Source organism: Citrus sinensis, chromosome 3 (assembly GCF_022201045.2).
Source record: "Citrus sinensis cultivar Valencia sweet orange chromosome 3, DVS_A1.0, whole genome shotgun sequence".
NCBI classification, from domain to species: domain Eukaryota; kingdom Viridiplantae; phylum Streptophyta; class Magnoliopsida; order Sapindales; family Rutaceae; genus Citrus; species Citrus sinensis.
Window position 1 is genome coordinate 39,985,103 of NC_068558.1, and position 19,137 is coordinate 40,004,239.

Genomic DNA, 19,137 nt, shown 5'->3' on the forward strand with positions numbered 1-19,137 from the left:
GCTGGTCCTTTAGGCGACCGAGCAGGAATAGACACTTGCTTGCCTTAATAAAATTTATAGATTTGCCTGCTAGTACTTTAGGCGACCGAGCAGGAATATGTATTTGCTTGCCTTAATAAAATTTGTAGATTTACCTGCTGGTCCTTTAGGCGACCGAGCAGGAATAAGCACTTGCTTGCCTTAATAAAATTTATAGATTTGCCTGCTGGTCCTTTAAGCAACTGAGCAGGAATAGACACTTGCTTGCCTTAGCGAATTTTATGAAATAGCCTGTTGGTCCTTTAGGCGACTGAGCAGGATTAGGCACTTGCTTGCCTTAACTAAATTTGTCTAGCGAGGGAACTTATGCTGAATTCATCTTTATTGAACTTTGCATCGATTACAAAAGGCAAAATATATGCATGTGCCACAATTCATCATACATTTAACAGAAATAACTTATCGAAATAAAAAGTTGGTAAAGCGCTTTGCTTACTGGAAGTATTTCTTCAAGTGCTCAGCGTTCCACGACCTCTTCACATCTCGTCCATCTGGGTAAGTCAGCTTATAAGCTCTTGGGCCAGTTGTTCGTACCACTCTGTACGGGCCCTCACATTTTAGGCCAAGAACACCATGATTAGGATCTCTTGTGTTTTAGTTCACTTTTCTAAGTACCCAATCTCCTGCTCGGAATTGTCTCATGCGTATATTTTTATTGTAGTAACGCATGATCATTTGCTGGCATTTGGCCACTCTTTACGAGGCCCCTTCTCTTTTTTCCTCCAGCAGGTCCAGGCTCATACAGATCTGCTCGTCATTTTGTTTCTCGTTGAAATACTCTGTCCGATGTGTTCCCACCTCGATTTTTGCTGGGATTACTGCCTCATGGCCGAAAGCTAAGGTAAACAGGGTTTCTCCTGTGGCGGTTTTGTGGGTTGTCCGGTAGGCCCATAACACTCCTGGTAGCTCGTCGACCCAAACTCACTTCTTCTCTCCGAGCCTGGTTTTTAGGAGTTTCTTTATTACCTTATTGGCTGCTTCCACTTGCCTGTTTTCCTGGGGGTGTACGGGGGTACAAAACTTCAGATCCACACCCAAGTTTTGGCAAAATTCTCTGAAGTTATGGTTTTCAAACTGCCTCCCATTGTCTGTTATGACGGCATGGGGGATCCCGTATCTGCAGATGATATTTTTCCAGATGAAATCCGTTGTCTTTCTTTCTTTGATTTGACTGAGGACTCCCACTTCTACCCATTTAGTAAAGTAATCTATAGCCACAATCACATGTGTTGCGGCTCCTTGGCCTTTGGGTAATGGGCCGATCAGGTCAATTCCCCACTGGGCAAAAGGCCATGGGGATGACACTGCGGTCAACTTTTCTGGAGGCTGAGCAGGAACCTCAAAGAAGCTTTGGCAAACTTTACAGTTTTTTGCCATCCCCTTAGCATCCTGGTGAATGGTCGGCCAAAAGTACCTTTGCCGAAGTGCTTTGAAGGCTAAAGTCCTTGCCCCCGAGTGGTTGCCGCATATTCCTTCATGAATCTCTCTCAACACATAATCTGCTTCCTCGTCATCCAAACATCTCAAAAGGGGCAAGGTGAATCCTCGGTGGTAGAGTACCCCATCGAGTAGTGTATACCTTGCTGCTCGACATTTCAACTTTTTTGCTTGCTTCTTGTCCTCTGGTAGGATGCCATCGCGGATATATGAGAGAATCGGGTCCATCCAGGATTTTTTGGTGCTCATCCGTATTACTTCTATCTCCCCTATTATGCTTGGAGAGGTCCTCACTTCCAATGGAACTGACTTGGGTAACTTTGGATCCGCAATTGCGGCTATTCTGACCAACATATCTGCTCGGTAGTTCTCATTCTGGGATATTTGCTTTATTTCTACTTCTTGGAAAAGCCCAACCATCTGCTTTGCCTTCTTCAAATAAAGCCTCATCTTCTCTTCTTTCGCTTGGAATTGATCACTGAGCTGATTACAGACTAACTGAGAATCTGCTCGAATTTCTACCATTTCTGCTCTTAGTGCGTGTGCAAGCTCGAGCCCAGTGATGAAGGCTTCATATTTGGCTTGGTTATTCGTGAGCTAGAATTCGAATTTCACTGCATATGATACTTCTGCCCCTTCTAGGTTTCGTATTACAACTCCTGCTCCGGACCCCTGTTCACTACGTGACCCATCAACCATTACCAGCCATACCCCCTTTGGTTTCTCCTGTTCACCTGGTTACTCCTCCTGAACTTCTTCCCCTGATTTAATACGGTCAATCATAAAATCGGTCAGGGCTTGGGCTTTGATTGCTCCTCGTGGTCTGTAAGATAGGTTGAACTCGCTTAGCTCTACAGACCATTTTACTTGCCGACCAGATGTATATGGCTTTTGGAGCATTTGCCGAAAAGGTTGGTCAGTCATTACTACTATTGGGTGGGCCTGGAAATACGGTCTGAGCTTACGTGCTGCCGTTATTAAAGTTAGCGCCTATTTCTCCATCAGTGAGTATCTCGTTTCTGCGTCCACCAGGGCCTTGCTAGTGTAATACACTGGGTGTTGCTTTCCTTCCTCTTCTCTGACCAGTACCGAGCTGGTAGCCCATTTAGAGATAGCCAAATACAAATACAGCTGATCACATTCTCTCGGAGTCGATAGTAACAGGGCACGGGCAAGATATTCCTTCAGCTGCCCGAATGCCTCCTCACATGCTGGTGTCTGCTCTATTTTCCTCCCTTGCTTTATGGTTTAAAAGAAAGGGTGGCATTTATCTGTGGCCCACGAGATGAACCGGTTCAATGCTGCCAATTTCCCTGTAAGGCTCTGCACCTCCTTAACTGTTCGGGGGGACTTCATTTCTGTTACTGCCCGTATTTTTTTCGGGTTGGCCTCGATCCCTCGGTGGCTCACCAGTAATCCTAAAAATTTACCCGAGCTGACTCCAAATGCACATTTCTCTGGATTCAACTTCATTTGATACCTCCTCAGCAATTCAAAGGTCTCTTCCAAGTGCTTCACATGATTCATCGGTTCTTTAGACTTTGTGATCATATCGTCCACGTACACCTCCATAGTATGACCGATCAATGGCTTGAAAATCTTATTCACCAACCTTTGATAGGTAGCCCCTACATTTTTCAAGCCAAAGGGCATCACCCTGTAGCAAAATAAACCCATGTTAGTTATAAATGTGATATTTTCTTCATCCTGCTCATCCATGGGTATCTGGTATTATCCCGAAAAGGCATCCATAAAGCTGAGCAGACTGTGGCCCGCCGTTGAGGCGACCAGTTGATCTATTTTAGGTAAGAGAAAACTATCCTTTGGGTATGCCTTGTTAAGGTCTGTGAAGTCCACACACATTCTCCATTTCTTGTTGGCTTTTTTTTACCAATACTATATTGGAAATCCACTCCGGGTATTTAGCTTCCTTTATAAATCCTGCTCTCAACAGCTTTTCCACCTCAGCGTTTATGGCCTCGTACCTTTCCTGGTTAAAGCATCTCCTTTTCTGCCTTACTGGTCTTGCGCCTTTCTTGATTGCTAATTTGTGGCAAGCTACCTTGGGATCGATTCCTGGCATGTCCTCATGCGACCATCCGAATATATTTGCATGAGACTGTAGGCATTTCACCAGCTCACCTTTTATTGCCTCGCCTAATCCTGACCCGATCTTCACCACTCTGCTCGGGTTACTCTTGCTCACCAAAACCTCCTCCAATTTCTCAACTGGCTCATGGCGACCCTTTTTTAAATCTCCTCGGTTATCTAGAGTGGTAACCTGTAGTGTCTCCTTGGCCGCTGTAACGTAACAGCTCCTCGCCATTCTCTGGTCACCTTTTACTACGCCCACGACTCCGTTTACTCTATATTTCAATGCTAGATAATGCATCGATATAACGCATTGGCTTGCCCTCATGAAAGGTTGCCCCAGTATCATCTAGTAGGGGCTTTTCTCTTCAACTACTACAAAGTCTAGCATCACTGTCTTTTCAGATGGTTTCGCTCCTACGGTAATCGGCAGCTCGACGATTCCCATGGGGGTCAGCCGTCCTCCTCCAAAACCCTTCAAGGATGTGTTCGTCCGCTCCAATTTCATATCCGCAATCCCCATATCGTCTAGGGCCGACTTAAATAGTATATCGACCGAGCTGCCTGTATCCACCAATAGTCGCCGGAATTCTTTACTCGCTACCATCGCTTTAATCACCAGTGCATCCTCATGAGAGTATAAAACACCCTCTTCATCATCATCTGTCCACCTAATGGGAACTTGTCTTACTTTTGCCCTCTTGGCTGTTGGCAAGTTGAAAAGTACCTCATTCCTGGTCAAAGCATATCTCCCATAATTCTTCCGTGCTCTGTTTGAATCTCCAACTAATGTTGGACCTCCTGCTATCACCTGAATAGTTGGCTATTCTCGCTCTAAGCTCCTCTAAACTCTATCACCCCGCGTATATTGTGATTCAATGACAGGGGACACTCCATCTATATATTTATTTAAATACCGGTTCCTCACCAAATCTTCCACCTGAGTCTTCAGGTTACGACATTGGTTGATAGTGTGACCATGAATGTCGTGAAATTTGCAGAATCTGTTCTTATCATGTTTGTGAGCAGGTTTTGTTATAGGGGTAGGAAGGTACAACAGGCCTCATCCCTCGATTCTTTCATACAACTCCTCCATAGAGACTTTCAATAGGGTGTACTGCTTGTACGCCAAGCTCTGATCAATCAACTGGACCGCTCGGCTATTGTGGATATCATCCCGGGCTAGTATTGTAGGTAGCTGGTTTGGTCGACCATCCCTGGAGTTAACTGCATGCAGTACCCTGGGAGCGTTGTGATGAGGATGGGCAGCCATCTGCCAGAATTCTCTTTGCCGCTCAGGGAATGTGGGGCATTGAGGCTGAGCTCGGCTGTGTTGGGACTGTGGCGGTCTCTGAGTCATGGGATAAGGGCGAGACCGAGCTGATATTCCACCAATCGCTGATGATTCCCCAGCTCGCTTTCCCGACCCGCTCCCACCCAGGGTTCTCTTTTCCTTTCGCCTTAGCTGCTCACTCTTTATCTTGGCCATTTTTTCTTCTTCAATTTCTATGTCTCTCTTCGCTTGCTCATACCCCACCAAATAGTTCTGAACGATGGGACTTCTGAAGTTGTACCACAATCGGCCTATTCTCACACCCTTTTTTAGTCCCCTCAATGCCTGCGGGTGATTGAAAGCTCCCAGATCGAGCACGGCTTGATGATATCTTTTCACAAAATCCCGAAGATATTTGTGTTCCTCCTGCTTCATCCCCATCAATTCCATCATATCGTCCTCGGGGGCTACCGCTCCTCGAAACTGCTCAGCCAGCTCTTGGTACATCTGCTCATATCCCCTTATACTTCCTCGTGGCAACTTACGGTACCAATCTCGGACTCGTCCCTCTGGTGTCAATGGGAACATCCTGCACCTCTGAGCTGGTGTTAACCCCTGCACACCCTTCATGTCGTTGAAACGCTCAATATGCACTAGCGGGTCACTCGTCCCGGAATATTTGAGGTCGGGGAAGCGAAAATCTCTTGGGATTATAGTACTCATGATCTCGGCTGATAGCGGAGATTCTTCATCCAGCATTATCCTCCAGCTCGGGGGCTTTCTCTTGCCCTGGATTTCATCCATCACCTGCCCCAACCTGCGTACTTCACCCTCCAATTCTAAAGCATGGTCAGGGTTGCGTGCAGCCATTTGATCTCGCTCCTGCTTGGCATTATGCAACTGTCGTCTGAGCTCTCCTTCATCAATATTTAGTCCTCGGGCATCAATTTTCAGAACTAGTCCAGAGCGAGATTGGTCCTTCCCTTCAACTACGCGCTCTTCCGGGATCTGACCTGCACTTCTTTGGGGATGCACCCCATAGGGTTGGTCTACTGGTGGAGGGATCTCCTCGATTCTACGCCTCCGTAGGCTGGGTTCTGCCACGGCTTCATCCCTCACCACGGTGGTTTCACAATCCCTTCTCCGCTCATCCCTCAGCTCATGTAATATAGCCTTGAGAGTCTCCATTTGCTTCTCCATCCGCTCCAGTCGATCTTGGATCATCCTCTCTCTAGCTTCATTCGCGATCTCTCGGAGAGTAATTGTTTCAACAGTTTCATTGTCACCCCCTAAAGCATCATTCCTTGACACATCCATAACCGACCGCGCCAGACGGCGCCAAAATATTGATGCTGAAATCTGCTCACCCTTTGCCCGACCAGATCTTTTCACCAACATTTATGTGGTCAGTAGAGAAGATGTCACTTTCTTCCTGTTTCAACGATTGCCTGAAGCTCCAGGAATTGGAATCACCCTTCTTTCTTCTACTAAGCATGCGTTCACAAAAATGGATCAGAGACGCCGGTGGTTTTACCAGCATAAACCCTCCGATGCTTAAGTTAGCACAAAGTGTTTACGGGAAAACTATGTAATTTAAATTGTCTGATCTCTTCTAATGTTCTAAATGATTTGTATGGAATATAATTTGGCTTCAATTTGGCAGAGTTTTTCATTTTCTCTCAATTTTTCTATCCCATTTTTCATCGGTTTCTCGGCTTCTTATAGCCGTTGTCCCACGTTCCTGTATACTCCTCACGCCCCTCCTTTATCAGGTGATGGCAGACCCTCATGGGTCTCCAACCACTGGATTGTGGGTAAATGTGGGATGCCATGTCTCTCTCGACAGTTTAGGGCATAACGAAACTGCCGCGATTTTATGAGATCGTGTGCCCCTTCTTGGGGTGATGAGTATCTGGTCGGTATATGTCTCTGGTCGGTATATGTCTCTGGTCGGTGCTCGTCTCTAGTAGGCACATGTTTGTATAAGGCGTTTTACCAGGGCTCTTCTCGTGCCATTCAGCTGAGGTGATTCGCCTCAGGGGTGGAAAATGAGGGCATGGCCGAGCTGGTGCTCTTTATTACTTAACAAGCATGTTCGTATCCAATGGTAAAATATTTTTGCTAAAATGTATGGACTTGTAACAGTTTGTTGCGTGAGTTTCTCAATCTCCTGAACCTCAAATTTTGTCCTATTTTCACCCCGGCTTTTTACCCCCGTCCTCTGTAATAGTTATATTTGGTATAAGTTTGGCAGTTCTTGTGTAAAGTGTTTTATATTCATGTGTGGAATAAATATCAACATCCAGATACAAGAAAGTTTGATTTTATTTGTAAGACCTGTCTCTCAAAATTAATCTAGTGACATGCTTGAAGCACTTGGGATCCACTACTTGGATGTATTTTTATTAAGATTTATTTAGCATTTTGTATGTGTATCAGTGTGTTTTTTTGTTTTTAAACTGTTGGTTAGAGGGCAAACATTTCACATTAAAGTGGGGTCTGCTTGCAATCAAAGGAGATGCCTTTCCCAAAGCCCACTTCATAACTTGTGCAAGAAGGAGATGTAATTGACATATGCTGTCCTTTTTCTTGGTGTGTGTATGTGTATACACACACTCTTAATTCCGAAGATCAACTAAGCCAACAGCCAAAACTTGAAAGCAATTTTAAAATTTTCGGTTAGTATTGAACTTTATATCTTATGAATTTCTCTTTAATTTATTATATTTGCACTTTAGTTTTGTTTCTAGGTACTCCTTATGTGCTTTTCTTCGATGATTTTGGTGAGCTCATATTTTACTGTTTCCACTGGTTAGTTTAGCTATTGTCTACTAAGATAAAATTATTTGCTTCAATAACATAGAGTATTGAGGTACTGTAATTTAAAAATTTAGAAAAAAAATTACTTATAAAATAAAAGCTAATAATATGTGGTAAATATAATTTTAAAATAATAATTTTAATAAAATTAGTAAAGATATAATAGATTTTCATCGTATAAAAATAAAATAAAATCAACTTAATTTCTAAACTACATAAATTAATGTTTATAAAACACTTTAGTGTTGTAACTACCCAACCTCAATATAAAGTTTGGATACATTTGGGTTAAGAGATTAAGGATAATCTTTTGTTGTAAAGGTCTATTGACACCCTGGAAGTTAATTGTAAGAGTTGTTGAAGCCTTTGAGGTTCACTTAATGAAATCCTCAAGCTCGGTGAGCTTGGAGGCGTGGACGTAGGCACGGTTGGCCGAACCACGTAAAAATCACGTGTTTGCTCTCTCTTATCCTATCTCTTTATTTTTCATTGCACATTAATTTGTTTATTTCGAATTTGGTTGTTTTATTTAAATTGCATTAAATTTTAGATGCTAAAAGTTTTAGAATCCCAATTCTCCCCCCTTGAGTTGCCTATTTATTATTTCAGCATGATGGTTTGGAAGGTCATGATAATATGGGAATTAAAGACAAGAATGTGCTGGAGATGGGAATTAATAAGCTTGCTGCAAAATCAAGTTCAATCATTAGGTTGCTGCATATTATCTTTTTCATGTTGGTACTTTGTCTGATGTACATGCTTAATGTTGCTTATAACCAAAGTATGAGGCTAGAAAGTAGTAGGAATTAAATTAAATTAAATAGCTGAATGAAGAACTTTCATGTACCTAACAAGCTCATGTATTACATCCAGTGAAATGTATGTTCAATTCAAAATATTACACTTATGTTGTTGCAATTAATATTCACCATCACCAGCTGTAGCATATTAAATTTTGGTTTTTTCAGCTTCTATGATAAGCAATTACAAACCAAATATTAATTACAACAACCCCAAAAAAATAGTAATTTAGCCTAAATAATTAATAAAATTAAAAATTCCAAAAAAAATTCAGCACACATACTGTAACCCATATCTTAAAGTCTACAATTGGATTGTAATTACATATATATAGTGCACTATCGTAGTAGTGTATTAAGAAGTATCAAAATATCAAAATTAGTTGCACCATTTGGTAAAATGTCCATACTGCTGCCATCATGCCATTAACTATAGCATTATTTTTTTGCAACATAAAGCCCTAATTCGTAGTTACCATGTTGGCAAAAACAATATCTTATGTATAAATAAAGAGACTGATTTTTAAAGAAAAAGAAAAACCTTACAGCCACTTTGAGCCACTACTTTGCCCTTCAAATCTTTCTTTGTTCGAATCAGGGCAGATGGTAAAGTGGCCCTATTAGATTTGGCTCCCTCTCTAATTTCAATGCCTGTTATTGGTGCCAATGGAAATTGATTAGAAGTTGCATTTCTCTCTTTTGCTCTGCTTATTCCTGATGATTCCTTTCACTATTGCTTCCTTTATTGCTTGTGCTTTTCTTGTTACTAAACCCCTTGCTGATTGCAAAGGGATATGTGTTGAAGTATTAGGTGATGGCTTGGCTGTTGATCATAATCCATTATCCATAATTAACAGGTTTAATTAATGTAAATAAAGTTATGTTTCAGTGTTGAAATTTGAGAACAAATTACCAAAGAAAAATCCAAGAACAGAGGACAAGAGCAATGAGATTAGAAGCACTTAAAAACTATCAAAAACTGAACAAAATGGTGCTGTTTGAAGGAAAAAATCACAAACTTTTATTGCTCATACTGATTACACACTGATCACACATCACAAAGGAGATTACAAGCTTTTAATCAAAGTAAGAATTACAGAATTTAAAGAGAAAACGAAAGAGAAATCACACACACACCATAGGCTATGTAAAGCCCCTTTTTAGGCTGAGGTTTCTGGAAAATTTCCAAAAGTAGTGTTAATGACCAAAACAGATTTTGGCCACGTAAGTAACTTATTTACATATTGACCCATAAATTGAATGCAATCTGCACTATGGTCCAATAACTCTCTTTCAAATACACTTAGGTCCCCAAATCAATAGCTCAATTCTTCACATTCAATTTAATGCTTTTTTGAAATTCATTATCATTTATTTACCAAACATCACATACCTGATGCAGATCCACCAGGTGATGAGTTTCCAGCAGCATTCACTCTTGAGCTTGAGGTTGTTGCAAAGTTCTTGCAACGCTTCTGCTCAGCACAAAGAAGTAAATTTTGTAAGTAAGTACACTCAATCAAATACTTCATACTTAACATCAATTGCATATATTAAAAAAATATTAGATGATTAGTAATTAACATTTAATTATAGTTGAAATATTGTTTATTAAATTAGTCTAATTGTCTAAGAACGGTCATACAATTAATTTCAACATATAATAAGAACTATTGCAATAATTTATTTATATTTTGAAACATAGCTCAACTATGAATTATTAAAACTAATATAGCTTCACAGTTTTTGCATCAATATCTCTTTTCATCTTTCGCTTATCTTATCAATTTAAATTTAAAATCTATGTTAAAGATGTTCTATCAATCAATTTAGGCTAGAGATTAATTAAACAATCTAGTAATCACATAATAGGTATTATTATTAATTGTTCAATTATAATAAACTTTCAATTTGCATTAATGTGATAAGAAGTTCTGTTTTGCAACTAATCGAATCATATGCTAATAATTTTCAATATTTATCAGTATGAAATAACTAACTTAGAATAAATAAATTAATTGATTGATTTTTTCTTAAATTTGAATATCTTGTATTATCTCTAGTAACTGTTTGGTCCACTTAATTACTATAATCCCACCTAACTAAAGTTTTTTGTGCAAATGTATATTTACCCTAACCCACGTTCTCCATTCTCTCTAACAAATCTCTCAATTAGCCACTGAATCATATCCATTAATAGAATAAATAATAAAAGCCACCGATATTAAGCACAATGGATGAATTCATCTCTTCTTCTTTTGTATATTATCTCTAAAGATTTAAACTCTATTTTAGGGTTATTTTCTTAATTCTTTTGAATCAAGCTATATAGAATCTGGGGGGATGTTTTCAAATATTTATTACCTTTTGTCCTTCACCTTTAATTTCTTAAGTTTGATATCAGTTTTGTTGCCCTCACCCTGGCTTGAAGCTTTTTCTGTCATGTAGATCGGTGAAAATTATTTGATTAATTGTGGCTTGTAGGTAAGAATAATTATTGTTTTTTTTGTGTTCATGTTTTTAATTTATTGGATTTTAATTCACAATTTATTTTATAACAACTGAAAGAGATGTTAATTAGGATATATTCATTTTCTTGTTTAGTATATAGGATTTTCTACTTTAATTTAATTGTATCTTAATTTATATATATATATATTGTTATGCAGTGAATCAAGAGACCTAGGAAGAAAAAATTATGGTCTTCAACTTTCATAAGGATTCAATTGCTCAGTCCACATTAATTCTATCTTTTATCAACACCAAAATATGAAAATATCATTGCAAGAGTGCCGTGTAGCTTTTGGTGTACGTATTATCTTTTATTTAAGTATTTGTCAAGGATTCAATGACTAATACATATTTATTTTATCTTCTAGCAACATTAAGTCATTGTAGTAGCATCATGCAGCTTTAAGTCATTGTAATAGTGTCGTGTAGGATTTGTATTTTGTTTAAGTTGCACATGTATTTGTTGAAATTATTTATAAAAGAATATTTGTCCACTAATCCATTGATTTTTCTTTTTTCCATGGGGCAATTAATAAAATCAATTTGGGGCATATATTTGTCAATTAATTCATTGATCATTTTCCTAGAGGCAATTAATAAAATGATCATTTTAACGATGAAGTAGAATGAAATGAGTTTCAATAAGCATCTTCTTTGAAATACTAAAATTTAATTAGAAGTATAATTTTTTCAAACTAAAATAACATATTTTCGATTGCATAACCAATTAGAACTAATATTTTTCCGATTTGTTTTTTCAACTGTTTTTACCCCTAGAAAATAGTGTATTTTTAAGAGTAATTAGTTAGTTGAAATTGATATTGCAAATACAACCGCAATCGAGAATTCTCTCTTTTACTACTTAAATTGGTCATGAATATGAGTCATCTGTCACATGTCTATATTAACTTTCAATCTATATTTATATTCTTATGATGGTCAATTTCGCCCGAAATAAGCAAATTTACAGCGACCGATTGGAAAACGTGTATTTCAACCTGAGTATTAACGATTACCAGCGACTGATTAACACTTGTTTTAATTGTATTCAGCAGTCATAAAAAATTATTTTTTCTTGTAATATATTTATACCACACATTTTGACTACCACAAACTTAAGTTGCTTGCCGACGTATTTATCACAAATAAAAACTAACATTCGAGGTTTTTCTTTCGCCATTTCTATAGATGTTTTAACATTTTAGATTACCATACTTTTCAAAACTTGATTTAATCACTGATTGTTGACTACAACGACGACAAAAAATCTATTTCGTTGTGAAAAGGAATCCACAAGAGTACAAGACAGAGCCTTGATCTAGTAATATTACCGAATATGGTATTTTGTTTCCTTATAAATGAAGAGAGGTTCTTTCTTTGCAGTGGGTAAGGTGAGGGTATAGAACATATTAATGGCTTTACTTATCATCATCAACTTTCTTCTGTGTCTCTCAATCTTTGTCTTCTTCTTTGTTTTGCAAAGGAACATAACCTCAAGAAATAATACTAAATTACCACCAGGCCCCTGGGGCCTTCCTTTCATCGGTACCTTGCACCAGCTTGATGTCTCAAAGCCTCACGTGTTATTTTGGGAACTGTCAAAAAAATATGGCCCCCTCATGTCCTTGCGTCTTGGGTTTTCGCCATCCTTAGTAGTTTCCTCGGCGAAAATGGCTAAAGAGATATTAAAAACCCATGACCTTCAATTTTGCAGCAGGCCCGCCTTGGTAGCACAACAAAAGTTATCTTACAATGGTCTTGATTTAGCGTTTTCACCCTATGATGAATATTGGAGAGAGATAAGAAAAATTTGTGCCATTCATCTCTTTAACTCTAATAGGGGACAAAATTTTCGCCCCATAGAGAAGATGAAGTTTCAAGAATGATTGAAAAGATTTCAAAATTAGTTGTTGCTTCTAAGCCCGTAAACTTAAGTGAGGTAATGATGTCTCTTACTAGCACCATTGTAGTGATTGAACGTGCTTATAGCCTTGCAAGTGACAACCACTTCCCAGGATCTCTAACCAGGTTTTAACAAGTTGCACAATGAGAAGATTAAACCCAGAAAGAATCAATTGACACAAGAACAATATTCAGTGAAACAAAGGATCAGGAAACTAAAGAAAACAGAATCAATCACAGCCAACACAAAGAACAATTACGTGGTTCAGTTGCACCAAGAATGGCACAGCCTACATCCACGGGAGAAGCTTTCTGGAGAGCTTTTATTGAACAACAATGGAGGAGCTTTTACACAGCTTACACACAAGACTACAGAGAGCAATTTTTCACTCTCCCTAATCTCTCTCTTGACTTGTTTTCTCACACAATTGAATCAAAACTGTTACACCAGTCAGTTTTATAGCTACCAGAACAACAAACCAGCAACCCAGAATGCACAGCTTGTTGACACGTAGTATAACGGCTTTACCGAACTGGCTTAAGCGAGATCACGTGACCATCACGTGTATCACTTAAAGTTTGGTTTAAACGACATAGATACACTGCCGTTTTGAAGCTCGGTATTATTAAGCAAACAAACACGTGCTCTCCCCGTGACCTTTAATGCATAAAATATAACGCACCAAAACGCTGACGTTTTATGTAGTTTGATTCACCAGCAAGCCTCCCGGCCATTATTTGTAGAATTAGTTTTGGCAAGAGGTGCGTGAAGATGAAGCAACAAGTGAAAGAAGTAGATTCCATGCCTTGCTTAATGAAACTCAAGCCTTGCTTGTAAGCTTTTTTGTTACAGGTTATTTTCCTTTCATAGGCTGGATTGATAAGCTCACAGGAATGTTGCAACGCCCGCAAAATAACTTTCAAGAAATCGACAGAGTGTACCAGGAACTCATCGACAAGCATCTGGATCCAAACAGAGCAAAAATAGAACAGCTGCAACAGGAGGATGTAATTGATGTTTTACTTCAAATATGAAAAGACCGTGGATTTAAAATTGATCTGACTATGGATCACATCAAAGCAGTGCTCATGGTTGATAATTTTATAAATGGTCATCTCTAACTCATGCTTAGGGGCGGACTCAAAAGTTTTGTGCAGATACCCACTCTTATGGTGTTGTAAAACTTTTTACAGCATTTAAAGTGCTCTCTGATGTTCCCATCTGAGCATAATATTTACTAAGAAAAACAAGTATATATAGTTGACTGAAATAGAATTCAAGGAAGATATTACATAGTACGAATTTGATTTATTTCGATGGAGTTTGATTAATGAAAGTATATGAAAGTGTGTAAAGAAAGTGGTAAAAAAATTTGGTTATGTAAAAGTTATATAGGCAACATATTATTGTCATATTCCTATTAAGGTACGTTTGATTGTGATGATTATGCAAATAAAATAGATCCGCATATGTCTTTCAAGATGGTTTTGACTTAAACTCGTGGAGTGTTGAGAAGAAAAGAAAAAAAAAATGTTTGTATAAGATATTTTAGATAATACTACTGAAAAATTATAAAATATTTTAGAAAGTATCTTTTACAAAAAAGTATATGATTTTAAAAAAAATAAAAAAAAAACAACATAACAAGTTTCTTAATAAATGATACATCTTTTAGAAAAGCCTCATAGACGTCATTTGGATTTAATTGTATATTAAGGGTCAGTTTAGTAATACTGTAATTTTTAAAATAATTGCTGTAAGTTGTGCTGTGAAAATAATCAGTTGTAAAAAAAAAAATCAATAAATGCTTAGTGAAATTTATTGTCAAAAGTACTGTCAATTTTAAAAAATAGTCGTATGTATTTAGCATAACCTATAAACTTATTTAAAGATTTATAAATTTACATATATACTATTTTTTTATTGTGTATATATAATAAGTGATAATTAATATAAATATTTTGAGCAAAATTTTGAAAAGCCAAAAGTAATTTTTTTTTTTAAATTACTAAATACCAAAATTAACTTTTAAGTTTCAAAATTAATTTTAAGTCTTCCAAAACTATTCATTTTTATCAAAACAAGCTTACCAAGTTCCAAAATCTTGTTCAACAATGATATTATCACAAAAATGAGTACAAATCTTAGTTCAACAAGGACCTTTTTACAAATTATTTCAACGTTTTGTGCTATTTTGGAATTTATGAAATTTATTGATTTTGATTGATTGGAGCATTTCTCCTTCCATCTCTTCTACATCTATTCTTAACTATATCTTTGTAAAGTTCTAAATGATTATCTTTTTCATAGAAATCTACATGTAAACTAATCCCTGAATTTATAATCATTTGTCTTCTTTGAGTCATAGACCAAATCTTTTCTTCTAACATATCTATGTATACTCCTAAGCTATCTTCCCAGCTTAGATACATTCTATCAAAGCTTTCGCATATAAATTGTAATTTGAGATCTACATCTTGTATTAACATCTCTATATTATTATTATCCATTGTTTTATGCTCGATTTTGAGTTCTATTATTAGCCTTACACTTGTCCTGAATTATTTCAAGGGTAGATAAAATTAATTCTATTAATGCTATCTTGTTTTCTTCTTTAAATGAATTGAATATTTCTGAATCATTAATTCCTTTTATTTCTTCATACAAGTGTTTGCTTGTAGTTAATCTAGTTTTAGCCACGGAAATTGTATAAGCAACTTGATATTCTTGACTAAAGTCTAAATGATCAATTGCATCTAGAAATTTATTAACAGATCTTTCCATTTTTAAGAAATTGAGTTACTCTTATCACTTCCTATCTGATAACATCTCTTAAAGTAAACAATGCCTAACATGCTTCCGTTTGTGCCTAAAATAAAGAAGAGTTTAAATCACTAACCAGTGTACTATCTCTCAGAATTATAAAATAGACTCACTAATTGCCTCCAACCATAGAGAAATCCATGGTTGGCACCGCCATAGTTCCACACATCATACAAGATCACTGCAGTGATTGTTCCACACAGCCCAAAGTAACACACAGCCCAAAGTAACACACAACAGACTGGCCTAATAGGATATGTCTAAGTGATTTTCTTATAGTTGTCTCTGGAAGAGTGCTTAGTAATAGAAAATCTTCTTCATTTAACACAAGTATTGGCATGTAAGTTTCCTGGTTAGTTTTCAAAGGATATATAAGATATTTAGAAGATGATAATTTCACTCAAAAGAGGTTTATTTATTTCATTATTGAAATTGTTTATAGAGGATGGTTACAGAGAATACAAAGATAGGTGAATGTTAGACATATGATGTATTTTCCTTCTTACATGTTTCTATTTATCCTCTTAAAGAGATAAGGCTATCTCTTTTACATGACATATGTTCAAATTTCCTAGTGGATCGTGGATTCCCTTTTGATAAGGTGACCCCTCTTGCTTTTATCATTAAAGACAGTGGTTGTCTTCTTTTCCTAATGGCAGACAACCTTATCTTGTTGTGGTGAGCTTTATCTTTTTAGAATCTTTCTTTTTGAAATTTTTATGGTTTTAGGATAGCATCTTTATCTTTTTCAATGGGCCCTATCACATGTTAATTATTAGATCTTCATCTAGAGACATGTCCTCCCCACAAGAATCTCCTTTTGATCCTTCGTAGCAATAGCCACATGATGACTGATGCTTTAGCACCTTGCCTACCTTGTGGTGCATCTAGAGACATGTCTTCTCCGGTAGAATCTCCTTTTGATCCTTCGTAGCAATAACCACATGATGATCACTTATGATTTAGCGCCTTGCATATCTCGTGGTGTGTCGGCAAGCTGGATTCCACGATATTTTTGTATATTCCTTTTTTCTTTTTAAATATGGCATGTTTGGCTAAAATGCTTTCTTTTCTACTCATAGAAAAGATTATATGCTCTTTTGTGGCTTCGTGAAGCCATATTTTCTCCTTACTTATCTTCTCAAGAGACTTATAGAGGACTTTCATTCCTATGGCCCTTTTGCTGGTGAGAGCTTTGGGCTCGAATAATTCACGATGATAATCATTGTAGACTTGATGATTAAACAATTGTTTCGTCCATTTTTATATTTTAAACCAAAAACTTGGCTCTAATACCATTTTTGCGGACAAATTCAACCCAAGATCCAAGTAAGGATGTATATGATTAATTTTCAAGATTTTATCAAAATTTTGTAATTATCTTTTTTCAAAACTCACCGTTTTGTACAATCTTTTGTGCAATCCTCTGTGAGAATGTGTTTTTCCAATCTTGTTTTATCATTACGCCATCTTTTACTGCTGTCTTTTAGCCCCGGACATCATTATCATTTTTCAACCGTTTCAACAGGCTGGCCACCACAAACTGTTTTAATGCATTTATCCACATCCGTTCTTTTTCGGAAGCAAAATCCAACGTTCATCATTTCGTGTTTGTTGCATACATTTGCATGTAACGAAGCAGGGGCCTTTTTGACATATCACAACAGTTTTTCTTTTTCCTTTTGCCTTAAATGAAACACTATTGTGTTAGAATTTACGTTCCACGTAAAGTTGACGGTAAAAACTAAATTCCGATTTGAGTATTGAGATCCCGTTTCGAAAGGTATGAGATTCAATACTAATTTTTAAAATCGATTTGGAATTGGTCGGAATTTGAGACAAAATTTTGTGTCAATTAATGATTGGGATGGGATCGAGACAATCAACGAAGTCGTTGCTAGCGATTACAGGCTCAGGCATAATACTTTTACATCCAGCTTTTTCTGATTTTCTTTTAAGTTACATTATACGAAATACTTGTGACTGCACTACGCATGTGTCTTTGATAGTTCAATTAACGCTCCATAACTGATGGAAGCCCTTGGAAACTGGTAATTTGAGTCATTTGCAGTTGATGTTCTAGAAGGAAACGCCAAGGTTGAGACATGTTACTTTCGGATGCTTTTTCTTTAAGGCCTTTTTTTTTTTTTAATTTATAGCCTTTATTATCATTTTAAATTTGTCCGAAAGTATCTTTTTTACCAATAATGTTTGTAAATCAAGAAATAGTTAAAATTCCGCTAGGTGAAAATACAAGTTTGGAATTTTATTTTTGAGTGCAGACGAATTTTATTTTTTAATTGTGGCTGAGTTAGGTATAGGCAAATCTATACTGAAACAGTAAAACTCACTCATTGCCATCCGTAAGATTGCTATAAGGTTAAATAAATAAAAGATATTAAAAGAAAATTTTGTCTGAGGATACAAATAAAATCGGAGCCTTAACAATCTTCGTTGGAAAAGAAAAAGAAAAAGAAAGAAACACTATACGCATCCTTTACTCCAATTAATTTTTCTTTTAAAAGTCTATTGTAGGTGTAAATTACGGCACCTCCACCAATAGGGGTCCGATCTAAACGTAATATACATTATAGAGATAAGTAAAAAATTTATAAAAATAATGTTTTGTTTTATAATGAAATGTTTAAATAGAAATATGAAAGTAAAAAGTTAAACACAAAATAAAATAAAGAAAGATAAAATAATTTTTTAAAAGGAGAAATATATTATCTTTAATTAGAAAATGTTTCATTTTAAATAAGAACTATAAATTTGTCATTTTGTTATATTTGATTTAGTTTAATTTGATTGTATTTATTTCTTGGATTAGGGAACGATAATGATATTCATTCCTTATTGGTAGTGCTTACTTGCAAAAAATATGGAGGAATAAGAATAGATTTTGGGTGGAGTCCATAAATTTGAAAAAAAAAGAATGAGAATCTCATTGGCATGAGTAGAGGTGGAAATAAAAATTGGGGAATAAATTTTTAGCTTTAAAAAAATAAAAATTCCTTTTTTTATATCATATTAATATGAAATAATTATTATTATTGATGTTATTATTTATACTAAAAATATTTATTATTTATTTTGTGAGTGAACAAATACATAACTGTAACTAAGGCCATATAAATATCTTACAATAATTCATTACGATTATAAGATAAAATAGACACATCAATTAGAATATAGTTTATTCTAATTTTGATTTTTACAGTTCAAGTATAAACTTATTCTAGTTCTTATTTTGCATTTTAATTCCAGTATATTTCGATATTAGCCTATTCTAATTCCTATCTATTCTGATCCTGAAAAAATAAATGCATCTAATTCAATTATTATAGGGGCATTAGAGGCTAAATTTAAACTTAAAGAGTAGTTCCGATATTAGACCATATTTTAAGGACATCTATGAAAATGTAATCAACAAAAAAAAA

The 19,137-nt window shown here is 36.4% G+C and overlaps 3 protein-coding genes and 1 pseudogene across 3 annotated transcripts in view; 2 read left to right on the forward strand and 2 right to left on the reverse strand.

Moving 5' to 3' along the window:
• The window catches only part of LOC102625918 (cytochrome P450 83B1-like), a 68,024-nt gene that overhangs the window by 14,923 nt on the left and 33,964 nt on the right, over positions 1 to 19,137 (forward strand). The gene's annotated exons all lie outside the window — the stretch shown is intronic.
• LOC127900827 (uncharacterized) lies at positions 961 to 2,001 on the reverse strand. The gene has a single exon (XM_052436076.1). The coding sequence runs from the start codon at positions 1,999 to 2,001 to the stop codon at positions 961 to 963; it is 1,041 nt and encodes a 346-aa protein (XP_052292036.1).
• On the reverse strand, positions 3,917 to 6,238 carry LOC127900828 (uncharacterized). The gene is made up of 2 exons (XM_052436078.1): positions 4,653 to 6,238; positions 3,917 to 4,301 (listed from the first exon to the last, which is right to left on the reverse strand). Exons 1-2 carry the CDS (start codon positions 6,236 to 6,238, stop codon positions 3,917 to 3,919), a joined length of 1,971 nt encoding a protein of 656 aa, XP_052292038.1.
• LOC127901309 (6,7,8-trihydroxycoumarin synthase-like) lies at positions 12,351 to 14,298 on the forward strand (annotated as a pseudogene).

Coding starts and splice junctions, on each gene's coding strand:
- LOC127900828 (XM_052436078.1), bottom strand. CDS start 6,238: ATGTTGGTGAAAAGATCTGGTCGGGCAAAGGGTGAGCAGATTTCAGCA. Junction 4,302..4,652: donor AAAGTCTCTATGGAGGAGTT/GTATGAAAGAAT, acceptor TGCTTTGACCAG/GAATGAGGTACTTTTCAACT.
- LOC127900827 (XM_052436076.1), bottom strand. CDS start 2,001: ATGGTAGAAATTCGAGCAGATTCTCAGTTAGTCTGTAATCAGCTCAGT.